General features: G+C 39.7%; 1 protein-coding gene across 5 annotated transcripts in view; it reads left to right on the top strand.

Moving 5' to 3' along the window:
* The window catches only part of RASA2 (RAS p21 protein activator 2), a 184,273-nt gene that overhangs the window by 47,892 nt on the left and 119,507 nt on the right, over window positions 1–16,874 (top strand). For 3 of the 5 annotated variants that reach the window (XM_073359812.1, XM_073359810.1, XM_073359809.1), the window contains exons 2-3: window positions 13,536–13,804; window positions 16,235–16,352. In XM_073359812.1, coding sequence (XP_073215913.1) covers window positions 13,726–13,804; window positions 16,235–16,352 — 197 coding nt within the window. In that variant the 5' untranslated portion in view covers window positions 13,536–13,725. The remainder of the gene's footprint in view (window positions 1–13,535; window positions 13,805–16,234; window positions 16,353–16,874) is intronic. The other 2 variants (XM_073359814.1, XM_073359811.1) reach the window with 1 other exon arrangement.

Here is a 16,874-nt window from a genome sequence, read left to right as displayed (position 1 = left end):
TTTTAGAATTTCTCTCGATTTCAGGTGTACGTAAATTGGTTCAGAAGTAAAGCAAAAACAGCTTTTTCTTGTGATATTTTGGTACCACCAAAAAAAGAACAGGCATGCTTGTGGCACCTTAGAGACTAACACATTTATTTGAGCATAAGCTTTCGTGAGCTTCATCTGATGCGTGCAGTGGAAAATACAGTAGGACGATTTTATATGCACAGAGAATATGAAACGATGGGTGTTACCATACACACTGTAACGAGAGTGATCAGTTAAGGTGAGCTATTACCAGCAGGAGAGAGAGAGAAACTTTTTGTAGTGATAATCAAGATGGGCCATTTCCAGCAGTTGACAAGAACGTGTGAGGAACAGTATGGGGGAAAAATAAACATGGGGAAATAGTTTTACTATGTGTAATGACCCATTCACTCTCCGTCTTTATTCAAGCCTAATTTAATGGTGTCCAGTTAAGTGTTCAATTATCTTGAGCCTCATAGGATCACTTTTGAGTCTTTGTGGGATGTAAAGCAGAGAGTGACTTTTATTTTATTGAAACCAATATATTTATTCCTGATAAAAAGAAAAGGAGGACTTGTGGCACCTTAGAGAGTAACAAATTTGTTAGTCTCTGAGGTGCCACAAGTCCTCCTTTTCTTTTTGCTGATACAGACTAACACGGCTGCTGCTCTGAAACCATCTTATTCCTGATGATTACCCTCCAGATTTTACCTGCAGCTAATAACACCATAGTTAGAAGGGCTTTACGCCATGGAAGACCTGAGGATATTTCTCCTCCAAATCCAATTACCTCTCACATGTATTTGATGATTAGAAAGTAATATGTGAAATTCCTTAAGATTGGTGTTGAAATGAGTTTGTTTCCTCTCAGACCATATGTTCTTAATTCACCCCACAGGAACTGAATTTGATGGCAGTCATTTACATGGCAAATAAACTCAGTATTATAACTTGTCTGCAGGATTCACAGGATACAGGGAATACAGTTTGGGAATCTGGGTCAATAGGTGTAGCCCTTTGAGAGAAGAGCTGTTTGCAGGTGAACCTGATGGAAAGAGGTGTGGTCATTGCCATGTGGAAGGAGCATTGTAAGCTGGAAAGAGGTGAAGGCGGGATAACTGGGGTGAAGCTGGACTTTACAACCAGGGAGAGGACGAGTTGGGATGATAGTGTGTTGGAAAAACTTCTTATTGTGATGGTAACTTAGAGTTTGTTTTCCGAAGTGAGTACTGAATGTTTATATTGTATCGTTACTCTTTTGTTTACATTGTTATTGTTCCTTCCAAATTTCTGTGTTAACCTTAAATTTCAAACTTTATAAAGGAAATCTCCATTGTATTAGTTTGTGTCTGCCTGTCTTCACAGTTGGCATAGCCTAGTTGAGGCCCGGGTCACTGCAGTTGGCATCATGAACAGGATAGGAAGAATTCAAAACAGGAGATAATCATCTTAGAACAACAGGAGTCAGTCACAGGGTAACGCAGAGGAAAGGTCGACAGGAGGGCAACTCTTACAGACACCCCAACCATGCTATATTTCATTGGCGCATCCTTGTTGCCTAGATTTTTTTTCTAGAGGAGACTATTAGGGAATTTAAGACAGTGCTTCAGCTGATGCTCAGATTGCGTGAGCTGCCAGAAAGACAGAAAATAGAGATTCTGCTGGGGCAATTAGAGGATGCAGCTAAAAGGTAAGTGCGGACATGGCCAGAAAATATAAAAGGGACTGTAGAACAGGGTATTTGGAAGGCTAGGCTGTATGTTTGACATTCATACCTTGTCAAAGCTGAAGCAGAGGTTGTTCTGCGCAGTCTAGAGTCCAGCAGAAAGTGTAAGGGAATACATGTTGGAATTACAAGAGACTTTGCAAGCAATAGAAAAGTTAGAACTACTTGAAGTCCAAGATACTAATAAAATGCTGAAGGGCAAATTTGTTGAGGGACTGTATAAAGATACTTGATGGAGGGAACTATAACTAAGGATCCAGACATTTCCTTCTAGACTTTAAGGATGCTATAAAACTTCTGGGACATAGAGAACCACACAGGACAGTTGAAGTATGTCCACAGCATGGATACAAATGTGTCATTGCCTTGTGGCCTGGAGATGGTGGGCACTGTGTGATGCAGGCTAGCCAGAAATCGGAGGATGGTAATTCTGGAATGGAAGATACTTTTTCAGAGGAAAATTTTAAAAGGGATATAGAGGATTTGAAGAAAGCACTCCTTCACATAAGGAGAGAAATTCAAATAGAGTCTCATATGTTGAAACAGGAGCTCCTGGCACCTAGACAATAGAAATGCAGGCCCCAGGGAGTCAGAATGGGCATAGGATAACAGATAAGTTTGATGATGATGGCAGCCCTATTTGCAGAAGATGCAGTGAGGTGAGACCTATAGAAAGGAGGTGCATGTCTCAAAATTCTAATGCCATGTCTTGAAACACAACGTCTCAGCAAAGGAGGGTGTCAGGTCTCAGGAAGACAGAGAATAGACCTGAATGACCAAAAGGACAGGCTACTGCTATGGGGAGCTGTCCGACTGTGTTGGTTAAGAATAATGGGATAGAAACATAGGCCTTGCTGGATGTTGAGTCTCAAGTTACCACCTTATACAGCTAATGTTTTAGGAAACATTGGACTCTCAATTGGTTGTTGACTAGCAGGAACAGGGTGAAATTGGTAGCCAGAAATGGTTTGGCTAGCCCACGTGTCGGCTATATAGAAGCTGAAATTCAAATTGGAACTAGTAAATACCAGATCAAGTTTTTGTGTGTTTTTTCGGTACTAATGTCAACAGTGATTGTTTACTCCCAGTAATCATTGGTATCAATCTACTGTAATATAGTTACAAGGAGTGTTGCAAGTATTAAAGGATCGGGGTTAGCAGCTTCCCTCACCAAAACAAAAAATGTAAGTAAACATATGCCAAGTTATCAAAATTTTGCCAGTCAGTATGGGAAAGTGAGAATAGAATATCTGTATCCCATCAAGCAGCACCCAAATACTGAAACCATTCAAATTTGTAAAACAAAAGTTGATCTACAGGGTCAGATTGTATTGCTTTACAGAAGCCTTCTTTGGGTAAAGAAGGAGATGCCATAGTGGCAAAAAGTCTTTTCACAGTGAAAAAAGAATTAGTACCAGTTAAGATTCTGAATTATGGGGTCAGACCTATGACACTATACAGAAATCAGGTGGTTGGGCATCTGATGCATATAGGTTGGGAAGACATCGTGGAGCAGTTGGTCAAAATCGTTCCCTAATTGGAGGATGTATCCCAGAGGGTATGGTGTGCTGTATCTGGGTGACACACCAAAAATCCAGATGATGTTGTGAGAGAGCTGCTTCGTGTTTCTTAATCAATTGTACTGATCTTTCTATCTGCTCTGCAGGTGCTGAAGGCATTCCCAAGTCTGTGTCCTTCGTCCAGGTGTAGAGATGTATCCCACCATCCTGGATCTCTTGTCTGCAGGTGTCCTACTTCCCCAACCTGTTCTTTGGGCTCCAAGATATCTTCCCAACCTATGTGCATCAGATACCCTCTGCTACCAATTCCAAAAGACCATTAAGAAAGTTTCTTTTGGATTAGGATGAAGGAAAAAATCATACAGTGGTGTCAAACTGTGAAACTTGCAACCTAAAAAATAAAGTTGTTAGTTCTGATAGAGCTTCCTTGCATCCTATTGATAGCAATGGTCTGTTGGAATTGGTAGGATTAGATCATTTAAAATTGGAATATGGCAGGGATGGAGTTACATATGTGCTTATCATGACTGAAGTTTGTGGTGGAGGTTCCCATGAAGGATTTGTCTTCTCAAAGTATACCCCAGGCCTTCTGAATATATTTTGCAAGGCTTTATGGATACACAACAGAAGTGTTGAGAGTCAGGGAGCTGGGTTTGAGTCCCAGTTGTTAAAGAACTTTGTACGCTTTATTAGAGAGGCAAGATGGGTGAGGTGATATCTTCTGTTCGGGAGAGAGGATGTGACTACACAGCAGCAAGACACCTGCGGTTGGCCTAGGCCAGCTGACTCAGCTTCATGGGGGTTGGGCTGCGGGGCTGTTTCGTTGCTGTGTAGATTTCTGGGCTCCGGCTGGAGCAGCAGCTGACACCCCACCCCACCCTGGCCTCCTCCCCTCCCTGGCAGCGGCCGGAGCAGCCCCCAGGCTTGCCCTGCAGCTGGTGCCGTGGTTCTCCCCCTTTTCTCCCCCCCTACCCACAGTGCCTCCCCCCTAAGATTCAATTGGGTATTTATGGCATAAGTCATGGACAGGTCATGGGCTGTGATTTTTTGTTCCTTGCCCGTGACCTGTCAATGACTTTTACTAAATTTGTGATTAATTTGTATTAGTAATACTAATTGGTATTAGTAATAAGCTATAAATACAGTGTCCCTGTTCAGTCCATGGTTTTTGGTATTTAGCAGAGTAATAAATTTAAGCTCTCAGGCTCAACTTTTGAAAGTGCTGTGCAGAGTTCCTTTGAGGATAACTAGTAGGTCAGATATAGAGTGATTGCTTTGTGAAAAGTGTTCACCCACAGGTGATAAGGTGTTTTTGTTTTTTATCATTTTCCTCTGTGAGCTCATATATAAGAGTGTAGTGATTATATGGTTTCCCCACATAATTATTTCTGGATTTAGTGCACTGGATGAGGTTTTCCGTATGTTGTGATAGACATGTGTAGGACCCATGGATTTTGAAAGATGTGGGGGGTGTTGATCATTGTAGCAGTGGAAATATGTTTGCAGGTTTTATATTTGTTCAGGCAGGGTCTGGTGCCTCTTTGAGTTGATGTGTCGTAGTCTGTGGGAAGCTTGCTTCCGATGATGAACTTAGAAAGGTTGGGTTTTTTTTTTTTTGGTTTTTTTTTAAGGCTCGAAGAGGGGGTTCAGGATTGGGTCTCCATTGAGTATGGGTTGTAGTTGTTTGATGCCCAGTATAGGTTCCAAGGTGGGGTGGTAGGCAACATCTAGGCATGTGTGTTCAGAGGGGGTTTTATTTCTGTTCTGAAGCAAGTTCTTTTGGGGTATTTGGGTGGCTTATTCAGTGACGTGATCTACTGTTCTGGTGGAGTGTCCTTGTTTGGTCAATGCAATTATAAGTGCGTTAAGATGTATATTTTGGACTTGCTCCTGAGAGCATATTCTGTGGTATCTGAGGCCTTGTCTACATTGACGCTTTACAGCGCTGCAAATTTCTCTCTGAGCTGTGAAAAAACACCCTCCCTGAGTGCTGCAAGTTTCAGCGCTGTAAAGTGGCAGTGTAGACCGTGCACCACCGCTGGGAGCCACTCCCCTCTTGGGGGTAGTGTGTGTTTTTTGTTTTTTTTTAACACAGTGCTGGGGGAGCTCTCTCCTTGCGCTGGTGCTGTGACTACAGCATTTTAACGTTGCTGGTGAAGACATACCTTGAGTATCTGGATGTAGATTGGGGTGGTTATTGGACCTGTAAAGGTAGGTGTAGTGAGCCATGAGTTTCTTGTATATGGTTGTGTGTAGGGTTCCATTGTTGAAGCTGATTTTGGTGTCCAGAAAGTTGATGCTAAGATGGGAGCATTCCAGAGAGAGTTTAATGGATGGGTGGTGCTTGTGGCAGTTGTAGTGGAAATCTATGATTGAGTTTAAGCAGTCTGTCCAGAGGATGAAAATACTATCCATGTGTCTCAGGTATATAATTGGTTTCGTGGTGCATTTTGTCCAGTAATTTTTCAAGGTAGCCTATGAAGAGGTTGGTGTATTGGGTAGCTGTCCTCGTTCCCGTGGCTGTTCCCATGGTTTGGAAAAAGTGTGTGGTGTTGAATGTAAGTTTGCTGTGGGTGAGGATGAAATGGATGAGTTTGGCAGTGTGTTTGGGGTGGATATCTGAGGGTTGTCCAGTGTCTTGTAAATATTTGAGGCAGGAAGCTATGCCATCATTGTGAGGGATGTTGGTGCATAGGGAAGTAACATCCATGGTGGTAAGGACAGTGTTCTGAGGGAGGCTGTTAGTATTGCGGAGTTAGTGGAGGAAGTCAGTTGTGTCCTAGAGGAAGCTGGCCCTTTGTGTGGTGAGTGGTTGGATACTTTATGGCAGTCATAAAATGAAAACCGCATATTATCCGCAGACAAATGTGTGAAAAAAATTAATCCGATTATAATTGGAATGATTCGCAGTCTGCAGTGGGAGCAGAGGCTGAAGTTATTACCTGAGTTAATTTATATCTATAATAATTCAGCATATTGCAGTACAGGTTACAGTCCTCTACTATCTGATCTTCAGTAGACATGGAAGGTTGCTGATGGACATAGAATTAGGGGTTGAGACAGTGGAATATCCTTTATGATGATCACATACTCAGACATATTAACAAATGAATATGGCAAGAACCCAAGTGGAATAGAATATGGGAAAAGCTAAGGCCCAACAAAAAGAATACTATGATATACCACCCAGTGCAGAGCCCTTGATAAATGGAGAAAGCGTCTGGTTGAAACACACAACGGGTGGAAAGTTAGATAAGATGGATGCCCGAGCCATATATTGAGACTGATATCCCCTAAGCAAATTTACCTGAATACAAAATGTGAATGGATTCTAATGAGCAAGTGACTAAAGACACAAACAAGAACCTGCTGAAACCTTGAAGGTTTGAAGTAAATATCCCAGTGAAAGTAGCAACTCACAACCCTGAGACTGTGCATGAGAGGCAGGGTCACACTCTTGATGAAGAGAGTTATGTGGGGTTCTAATAGACCAATGTGTTTTGATACCATGGGAGACTCCTGTAAGCAAAAACAGCGTGGTATCGGAGACGGGGAAGATGCTGCAAATCCCCAGGCAATCTGTGAGATCAAATCTTGGGATCCCTCTAAAATGATTGATTCAAGAAGTGATTGGAATAGAAATACTGGATCCCTAGGAGTGGTAGAATCTGCTAAATGTACATTATAGTAAAATGTAAATAGTTTAAATATATAAAATGGTTATGAGTGTAGGGGTATGCATGAGGACATATACCGTTAATGGAGTGTGAGTGTAGTAACCCTGGCCCGGGCACTAGCACCTGCTTCAGCTGTGGTGCAGCATCATAGAAGGCTGTCAGGGGGATGGGGAGAGCGAAGGAGAGGGCAGCTAGAGCTGGAGAAGGGGCTCAGAATCTCCCAAAGGGAGCAGGTGTAAGGTGGTTGGAGAAGGGGGCAAAGATAGGTGGTGTTGGATGAAAAGGAGATTTGCTGAGGAAGCTGCACTGTGGAGTGTTGTGTGTAAGGAACCCAGCTGTGAGGGGCACAGAGCATATGACTGGTGAAGTTGACCACTGGGATGCTGACAGAGGGAATATGGTTTGGGCGCTCCAGGTGAGGAGCTGTCAGTCACAGGTTGACCTGCTAGAAAAAAGTGCAATCATTGCAGTGACCAAGCAAAGGAGCATCGTAAGCCAGAGATAGGTGAAGGTGGAACAACTGGGGTGAAGCTGGATTTTGCAGTCCTGGAGAAGAGAAGTTGATTCCCTCTTGGGGTGACAGTTTGTTGCTGAAGAACTTCTTTTATTGTGATGATTTATAGTTTTCCTAAGCGAGTATTATTACTAATATTCTGTTTATATTATAAAGGGGAAAAAAACCAGAAATTTGGCAGGAACAATAATATAAATTTTACGGTTATCTTTGTGTTGACTCATGTCTGCCTCTCTTCCCAGTAGCCATAGCCTGGCTGAGGCCTGGCTCACTGCATTACCTCAGACGAGACTACATTTCAGTAGTGGATGTAGTTCAGTGCTTTTGGATTCTTTGGAATTAAAGGTGTTATGTTTAAATATTAATTCATTTAAATCTCCTTAATCTGCCATGTTTAGAGGAAGCATTGTGCATTGCATGTATGTATGATACCCACAATACTTTCTGCTGAGTGAAACTGATTGTAATTTTATAATTCTAGTCTGTCTTACTCATTAGTAGTCATTCTATATCTTCCTCTGCTTGATCCATTGCAAATGCATGTCACTTGATAAAAGGATTCCATCATTCTGCTTGGCTAAGATGGCTCATTAGGTGCTGAGTATGGACTTGTTGGTTGTTTTGCTGCAATACCTACATTTAACAGGTTAAGGAACTAGTAGATGAAAGCATGTACTGTCTCATGGATGTTGCAGTTTGGCCAAGTAATCCACCATCTGTGTCCTGTATCTGATGTATTTTTCCTTTGTGTTCTCCCTTTGTCTTTAGCAGCCTCTGGGTATGTCTGCACTGCAATTAAACACCTGCAGCTGGCCCATGACTCGGGCTTGAGCTATAGGACTGTAAAACTGTGGTGTAGATCTTTGTGATCTGCAGGTTTATAGCCCCCCCACCCCAAGTCAGGTGACATGGGCTAGCTGCAGGTGTTTAATTGCAGTGTAGACATACCCTGTGTGGCTGGTGAGGGTAGCTTGCTTTCTTGGTGTTTTCTGTGCTCAAAGCTTAGAGTGGTACTGGCAACGGTGCCACTGCATACCAGTATGTATGGGAACTTCTTTTCACTTTTGCCCAGTTCTGTGTGGCTTGGAATCAGATAAGTCCAGTACTTACGGCAGGCCTTCACACCACTGTGCCTGTATACTATTGCACCGAACACCATAGCAGGAAACGCATTCACGAACCACAGTAATGGTAAGTATGCTAACACTGTGCAAAGCAGTACGTATTAGTGAACAGGAAATAATATAGAGGGTTAGTATTTTGGGGCTCTTGTTTCTATGTGCTATGTTGTAGGGAGCAATGTCGTTGTTTGTGCAGAGTTGCCATCTGACTGGAGGCACAACCACTTTGTTATCCCACATTTGTTGTTCCCATCTTCTCTGATCAGCTGTCACATTTCAATTGCCACAGAACTTGGCAGAGAACCTTCAATTGCCACAGAACCTTGGACTCTAACGTTCCACCTGATTCCTGTCGGGCCCAGTGATGGCTGAACCTGGTCTTATTCTCAACAAAAAGAGCTCTTAATGATGCTTGTAGCTGTTTCCATCTCCTCATGCTGACTCAATAGACATTGCAGGCTTCAGAGTAACAGAGAGAATCCCATTATATTTGTGTTGTGTGTGGGTGGCAAATGAAGGGTGTGCTGTTGTGAGGTGTGTTTGGGGTTATTTTGTGTCCTGGTTGTGGTATTGGTGGGTGGTTTTGAAGAACTATGGCATTTGGGCCATGTAATCCACCATCTATGGAGTCTCCCTCTGGCAACTAACGAAATTGGTGCTTGCAAATTAGCTGGAGAGTAAGGGTGGTGATTTGGTTGTGTTACTTCTATGGTTCAGGACTCTTGGCATGGCATAAATGCATACCTTACTGTAGCTGTATACTTTGTCATTATAAAGTCAAAATGGCTGAAAAATTAAAAATTGGATGGTATCAGACCATGAAACCTAGTGATGATTCAGCCCAGTGATCGTCTGAACAAAAAAAGCTCTCAATTAACAGCTTTGTAGCTGTTTCCATTGCTTCAGCTGTCTGCATGTACAGTGGTGTTTGTAGCCATGTTGGTCTCAGGCTATTAGAGAGACAAGGTAGGCAAAGTAATATATTTTATTGGAGCAACTTCAGAAGAAGAGCTCTGTATAAACTCAAAAGTTTCTTACCAACAGAAGTTGGTCCATAAAAGATATTACCTTACCTATCTTGTCTCACTAACTGTACAGACATTTTAGGCTTCAGAGTGACAGTGTGATAATCCTGGAAATGTGTAGATAATGGGGTGTTATTTCTGATACTTTGTCACAATGCTAGTACTACCAACTTTAGATAAGCTATTACCAGCAGGACAGTGGGGTGGGAGGAGGTATTGTTTCATGATTTCTGTGTGTATATAAAGTCTGCTGCAGTTTCCACGGTAAACATCTGATGAAGTGAGCTGTAGCTCACGAAAGCTCATGCTCAAATAAATTGGTTAGTCTCTAAGGTGCCACAAGTACTCCTTTTCTTTTTGCGAATACAGACTAACACGGCTGTTCCTCTGAAACTCTTGCAACGTGTCACTAGTATGGGGAATTTGAATTACATTTAAATGTAAAAATTAAGTTGTTGCTTAATCAGTGTTCCAAGCTTTCCCTTAATTTGATTTAATCTGTTTTATATAAAAAGTACATTATGAAGTGGGACAGCTTTAGGTACTGTGTAGGAGCAAAACCTAATATTGCTTTTATCCAAAATGCAAGCCGATAATAGCATACATTATTAGTCTGGATTTTTTTTATATTCAGTGTTTTCCCTGAACTGAAAACTTGAGTGGCTATTAGGGTGGATGAAAAATAATTTTTTTTTTTTTTTTTTTTTTTTAAGGAAAATGTTTATTTCAATCAAGTAAATTTTTCTTTTTAAAAATAAACCAATTAAAGTTAGGCTGTCATAATTTCAAATGTATTTTAAGGTCTAAATGTACTAAATCTATTAAAATATTTTAAATTTAAAAAAAAATTCAACCTCTGCATGTTTGCTTCTGAAGTTTTAAAGAAAGCTAGCCACTCAATTGCTGAAAACAGCTGGAGTCAGGTTTTGTTAAAATGCTAAACGAGATTTTGGCAGCGGTAACCTTGTCTGCAGGTGCAGAATTTTCTTCATGTCAGTTTTTTCAGCTAGTTCAGTTCAGTGAGTAGTTCATTCAAAGTTGAAAAACTTATTGGGGATTGAAAAAGTAGGAAAGCTTGTTTTCCTCTTCCAATCTATGAATAAAAATTAGGTGTGAGAGGATGAGATCTGCTAGTTCTAAAATCTTGAAGGACATGGTGACTAAAAATTATTAGTTCAATTCACTAAACTGCAGAGAATATTTTGGTTTAATAAAGTCATTAATTTTAAATATAAAACATGTCTTGATAAACTTTTTTTATGTATCTAGCATATTTTAAGGTCATTTTATTTAATCATTTTGAAATGCTGTTTTTGTACATTTTAATTGAAGTCCAGTTTCCATCCAAATGTAATTTGACACACATCTTGAATAAAAAAATCCACTCGATAAATGTGATTTGCCGTTTTCCAGCATAATAAAAAAATGTAAAAAACCCCATAGGTTTATTTAGTCTTAAGTTTGTAATTATATAAGTGTGTGTATGTGTGGTTAGCTGCAAATCATCACATTTTAATGATTTCCAACCAGTAAGAATTAACTTTTCTTTAAGAAAATAACTAAAAAGTACAATCCAAAACAAGATTAAAATTGAGGATTTAAATCGAGGTTTGCTACTTGCTGACTTAAATTTCTATTAAAATTGGTGATTTCAGTCACCTTGATTTTAAATCAATCCACCTTGGTGGCAATGAAGCAAGTTTCAATTCCTGAGAATTATAAAATTGCACCTTATTTTGAAAGGCAGGTTTGGACACAATATTTTGATATTCGTGTGAAATATATCACTAAAAACATTAATCTAAATTTATCAGAAAAGCAGTATGTTACACACATTCTTTGTCCTCAATAGTTTATTTCAGACACCAGGCCAACCTGACTACTGAATTGATATTAGACAAATCAAAACAACCAAAATAAATAAAATGTTACTATACTCTGCATTTTATTTTTCACTATTTGGATCATTGTAGTATCTTTCACAAATGTGAATGATAAATTTAGCATTTTGGATGTAAATTTGAGTGACCTATTTATAATTACATTTCCGCATGGAACCACACTTCAGCTCAGTATAACCCAAATTTCTGAAAGCCTTCCTTCAGAAAAACAATTGCATTCCCACCCTGTAGAAACCTCATTATATAGCCTTAAAGGCCTACTACCCATCTTATTTTGCACATCTCACATCTTCTGATCCCCTCCATCCCCCAAAAGCTAATTATTTGATCCTTGGAAAATGCTGGTGTAGATCTTCAGAATATGCTTTCTCTCCTTACATATTTTGAGCAATAAAATAGGTAACTATGTTAACTTTCACAGCCATCCTAAGTTGTATGTATTGAATGAATGAAGATCTCTGTATTGCTTGTGCTTGCTTCACATTCTGAAGTTTGGTGTGTGTGTGTGTGTGTCTTATTTTTAGGGTGTCTTTTGCAAGTATAACAACTAGAGATTTTTTTTTTTTAAGTCTCAGCTTTCTTTAAAAATGAAAGCTGTGAGATGGTTAAGGCAAAAAATTTAGTGAGATTCATGGAAAGGTTGAACACCTCACATAGATAATGAAAATATCTGGAGTTATAACAGCTAATGCTAAGAAAAAGCTTGGAAGGGATGTTAAACCTCATGCTTCTATGTTTAAAATCATCCATAATTAAGAGAGATTAGTATGAGACCTTTATCAGGGCAGATTATCCCGTATTTGCCTATTGTGGGATTTCTTGCACTTCACTGTGAAATATCTGGTGCTGGCCACTGTTTTGAGAGAGGATACTGAGCTAGATGGACCATGGGTCTGATCCAGTGTGGCAGTCCCTATGTTCCTAAGGCAAATAATTGAGATCTGCTTGCACCATACCCCAGCTAGTCTTTCTCATGCTCCCAGGAGGATGCAGCCCACATTTATTTCACTGCTTAAAGCAGCATTTTCACAAAGTGGTTCTGAAGAGCTGTTCGGATATCCATGGGAGTACTATACAGTGCTTCATTGGGGGTGAGGTGGGATGTGGATGTAGTGGTGTAATTTTTTTTATTCTTTGGTTTGGTGTCATTTTGTTACTCACGAGTGGAGTTGTGCAAGTCACCCCAATGAGTATAAAACCTGTGTACAGCATTGTGTACCCAGTTTAGAAATGTTAACTTAAAAAAAAAAAAAAAACCCACTCCCTAGTCTCCCACCTCACCCCTGCTGCACCCTGCTCCATTGTAAAACAAGTCTGCTTTCATTACTATGAGTAGCTGTACAAAACTTTCAAAGAGAAGAAAATCACACATCTTAAAAACCATTAAAAATTATTTAAAATAGATTTTCCTACGTATCTTTATTTTTATTCTTCTGTGTGTGTGTGTAAATATATGTACACATACCTCACAGGCATGGAGTGGTTGCACTAGCTATGTGATGAATCATATGTATTTTGCCTTTGTTTGCCCTCTGCCCATTTAGCCACCTCTGGCATAGCTACATCTAACACTCTAAAACTCTATGCAATTTCAAAATGTCCACATACTTTAAAAAAAGGTGCCTATAATACTATAATGCAGATCTGTATTTTTTTAAATATATATATATTTTTCAGAAAATATGGCATATTGAGACTGTTTTTTACATAAAACTTTTATTGGTACTTAGGATGACCTGCATAACTTGCTCTAACTGATCGAAGCATGCATGTATGTTTATTGGAAACTACATAAAATTTATATCACATCTCAGTAAAGGCACTGTCGGAATTACTAGTTTCAATTTCATAGGAGAATCTTTCTTCTCCTCAAACAGTTCTAAAAAGTTAGTTTTGATACCGTATATCAAGTGACGTTCTATCCCTAATGCTGCTTTCTAGGGCTTTCCACATCAGTTGACTGTAACCTTGTGTTCAGTATTACTTTTTAGAGTTTTATTAAAACTTATAACTCCTTAACACTTCTCTTTTTGGTGGTTTAGGTTCAGGGACACGTCTGCTTTTTTTAAAGTCAATGTAGCAGTCACTGACATTCTTGGGGACGGCTACAGAATTCTTACATTGCTGGCGAAGCACATACCATCATTGCTGTATCTAAATCCTGACCTGGAGAGATGACTTTCTGTTCCTAGTTAGTGATCACTGTGAGACAGCCAGCTGCAGTCTTTCAGGATGCAGACATTTTGTCCACTTGCAACTGGACTACGACAAGCAATAACCTGTACAAAATCTTCCAACCCTCTCTGTATAGGTAGGCACTTTTACTTGTGTGGACCTCATCACAGTAGTGACTGTATCTCAAAGATTTTTAAAATAGGTAGAAATTACAATATCTATCTTCCTTCAAGTCTGTAGGAAAAATAATCTGATTAGTTTATAGGGTTTGGGGGCACGTGTGGGTGTGAAGAACTTTATTGTGGCGTGGGGGGGGAGTCTCAGTTTCAGTGCCAAGAGGGAGACAAGACAACCAGCAACAAATAGACCAGGATGGAACCAAGCAAGGTAGCCATAAGTAGAATTGACAGAAATCAAAGTCTTTTATGACCTCTCCACTTCACTGAAATTGCTCTTATTGAAATCTTGAGTAACCTTTTTCCTGACCAAATCCCAGAGCCTCTACTGAGTTCTTCAACCTTTTGACCCCATTGACTACTTACTGCTTCTAAAAATCCTGTCCTTTATTGTCTTTCCAGGGTACTTGCTCTCTTGCTTATCTTTCTGTTGCCCTCTTTCAGAAGGTATTGGTTTTTCTCTTCCCCCAATAGCTAGGAAAATACACTGTATTGTTTCTTACAGAGAATACATTGATACTGTTAAATAAAAATTATTCACAGTTGCATACCAAATGGCGCTTCAGTGATTAAGATCTTCTATAACGAACCAACTTAAACCGGAGAGTTTGTTTAAAAAAACAAAAACAAAAAACCCTGTCAACATTTCAGCCAAATCATATATTTGTCTTATGACTTGCATCCAAATCATAACTAAGATGAGACTTCTCTAGGGAAAGTGCAGATGTTGCAGGAAGTGGTGTGTTTGAATCAGTGTGTTAATGAATCTGTGGTGGTGGTGTTTTTCTGAGTCAGTAGTGAACCATGTCTTTAGTATAGTGTGCTTTTCTGGTAGTTTCCTCCTTCTGGATAAAATACAGCACAGAAGTCTTGGCTACTTGTGATTAATTCTTTGGCAATTTTTGAAACAGTAGGGAATGGTTAATTGGTTTCTTTATATATAATTTCCCCATAAGCTTTGATTGTGTATGGTATATTAAGTTTTTTTTAATAAAACTGCTTTACTGTGTACTGCTAAACAGTTGCCTTGTGCTATCTACGAGTAACTCCATTACAGTAGTGGGTGAAGTAATTCATGTGTGTATAATATCTTGTGCTCATTTTGGATGAAAGGTGCAATATACATTTGTAAATGGCTGGATATCAATTGCATAAATTACTTGTCTAATGGTGTGACAGGGTTTCTGGAGTGAAACCAGGACTGTGGGACCACAGCACCCTCTGTCCCACCAACCTGGGGTATCCCTCTCACTCTGATGTTGCGTCAAGCCACAAACCTCTTGCAGGTACTGCACTTACACAGACATCCGTAGGTAGGGACACACCCAGCTGAATTACTTGAATGCTTTCTCAGCCACTCACAAACCGACAACAGAGCAGCTGCAGCCAATTCTCCCCAGCCTTGCATCCCAGAACTATACTGTCTTGCACTGATCAGAAGGCTGGTCAGTGTAAGTTCATTACCCAGTCTGTCCCTCCCTTCATGTGAAGAGGACACATCACTAGCTTTTGTAAACTAAGCTGAGATTTCTAAGCATTTCAACCAAAACACACTGTTTTAGGTTAAATATAAAACAGATTTATTAACTACGGAAGGATAGATTTATTTTTTTAAAGTGATTATAAGGAGCAGGCATAGAAATCAGAGTTGGTTACTTAAGAAACAAGAACAAATTCTCACCCTGACAGATAGTACAAAAAGGTCACAGATCCTCAATACACAGGCTGGGATTGTCTTCCAGCGTGGGACCACCCTCCTGCAGTTCAAAGTCTTTTTCCTCCAGATGTGTTTTCAGGTGTTGTGTTGTGGAGGGAGTGAGGCCCAGTGATGATGTCACTTCCCCTCTTTCTTTTATAGTTTCTTCCAGGTTACTGGAAATACCTTTTGCTGTGACATGGGGGTCAGTCAATTCCCCTTTGGTCAAGTCTCCATTGTCTATGTGTTCTCTCTGAGAAGTCTCCATTCTGCACAGTTCCTGGGATAGTGGATTCTTTCCTTGATGGGTATTGATGAGCTGAGCCATTAACCACTGTCTGGCTACTCCATTGTTGTCTCTGAAAGGCTGGTTGTGGTTGTTCCCAACCTCACAACATATTTCAGTAATCACACACATAGCAAAACTTCATAACTTCAAATATAATGATAGTACATACAATCCACCAGGATATTAGATGAAGACTTTTTTTTTCAGATCAAGACTTTTTTTAAAAAAAGACTTAGTACAAAGACATATTTTGTACAAAATATATAATTATGACAGTGGTGAATATAAAGGTTCCAGGGTGCTGCTCAGGGGTAGAGTGTTACAAAAGGTAAGTCTAAGATTTTAGTGGCTGGTAACCTTTTTTTTTTTTCCTCAGTTTAAAATTACTTCATTGCTTATTAACAGGTGAAGCCAAAAATTTAGTGCCATACTCTGGACCCAACAAAATGAGAGACTGTTTCTGTACCATAAACTTGGACCAAGAAGAAGTTTTTCGTACACAGGTGGTTGAGAAGTCTTTAAGGTACATCTACGTTTTTAGACTTATGTTTCTGTGAAGTAACTTTAGCATTGTGCGAAATGGATAGCTTGTCTTGTGGGTTGTTGTGGTGGTTGTGTAGTGTGTTTGTGTTTTTTTTGTTTGTTTTTTTTAAATTGTAGTTCTTAAGTACCCCCTCTTCTCTTCATAATACAAAATATTTACCTACTTCTGTTCTTCATTCTTCTTGTTTGCTGAGTAGTATCCTATCTACTGTGTCTGTCTGTGTGGTGTATTGTGTTTTTTTTTTTAATGGGAGTTGAGGGCTGCGATCTGGACAAAACTGTCTGACTTGTAAATCTTGAGAGTAACTAAAATGAAAACAACTAGTTCAAAAGCACTACATATAGTATTTAAAATAAAGAAATGCTTAATATATACTGAAAATCATTGCACAACCAACTTCTTTTGGTAAACTGAACATTCTTCTCATTCTGGATATTTTCAAGGGAAAGAGGGTTGCACTTGTTCTTTGGTCTCTTATACAATTTACTATTTCTGCCTTCT

This window comes from Lepidochelys kempii, chromosome 9, assembly GCF_965140265.1.
Source record: "Lepidochelys kempii isolate rLepKem1 chromosome 9, rLepKem1.hap2, whole genome shotgun sequence".
Lineage (NCBI taxonomy): Eukaryota > Metazoa > Chordata > Testudines > Cheloniidae > Lepidochelys > Lepidochelys kempii.
This window is presented reverse-complemented; position numbering and strand designations above follow the sequence as displayed.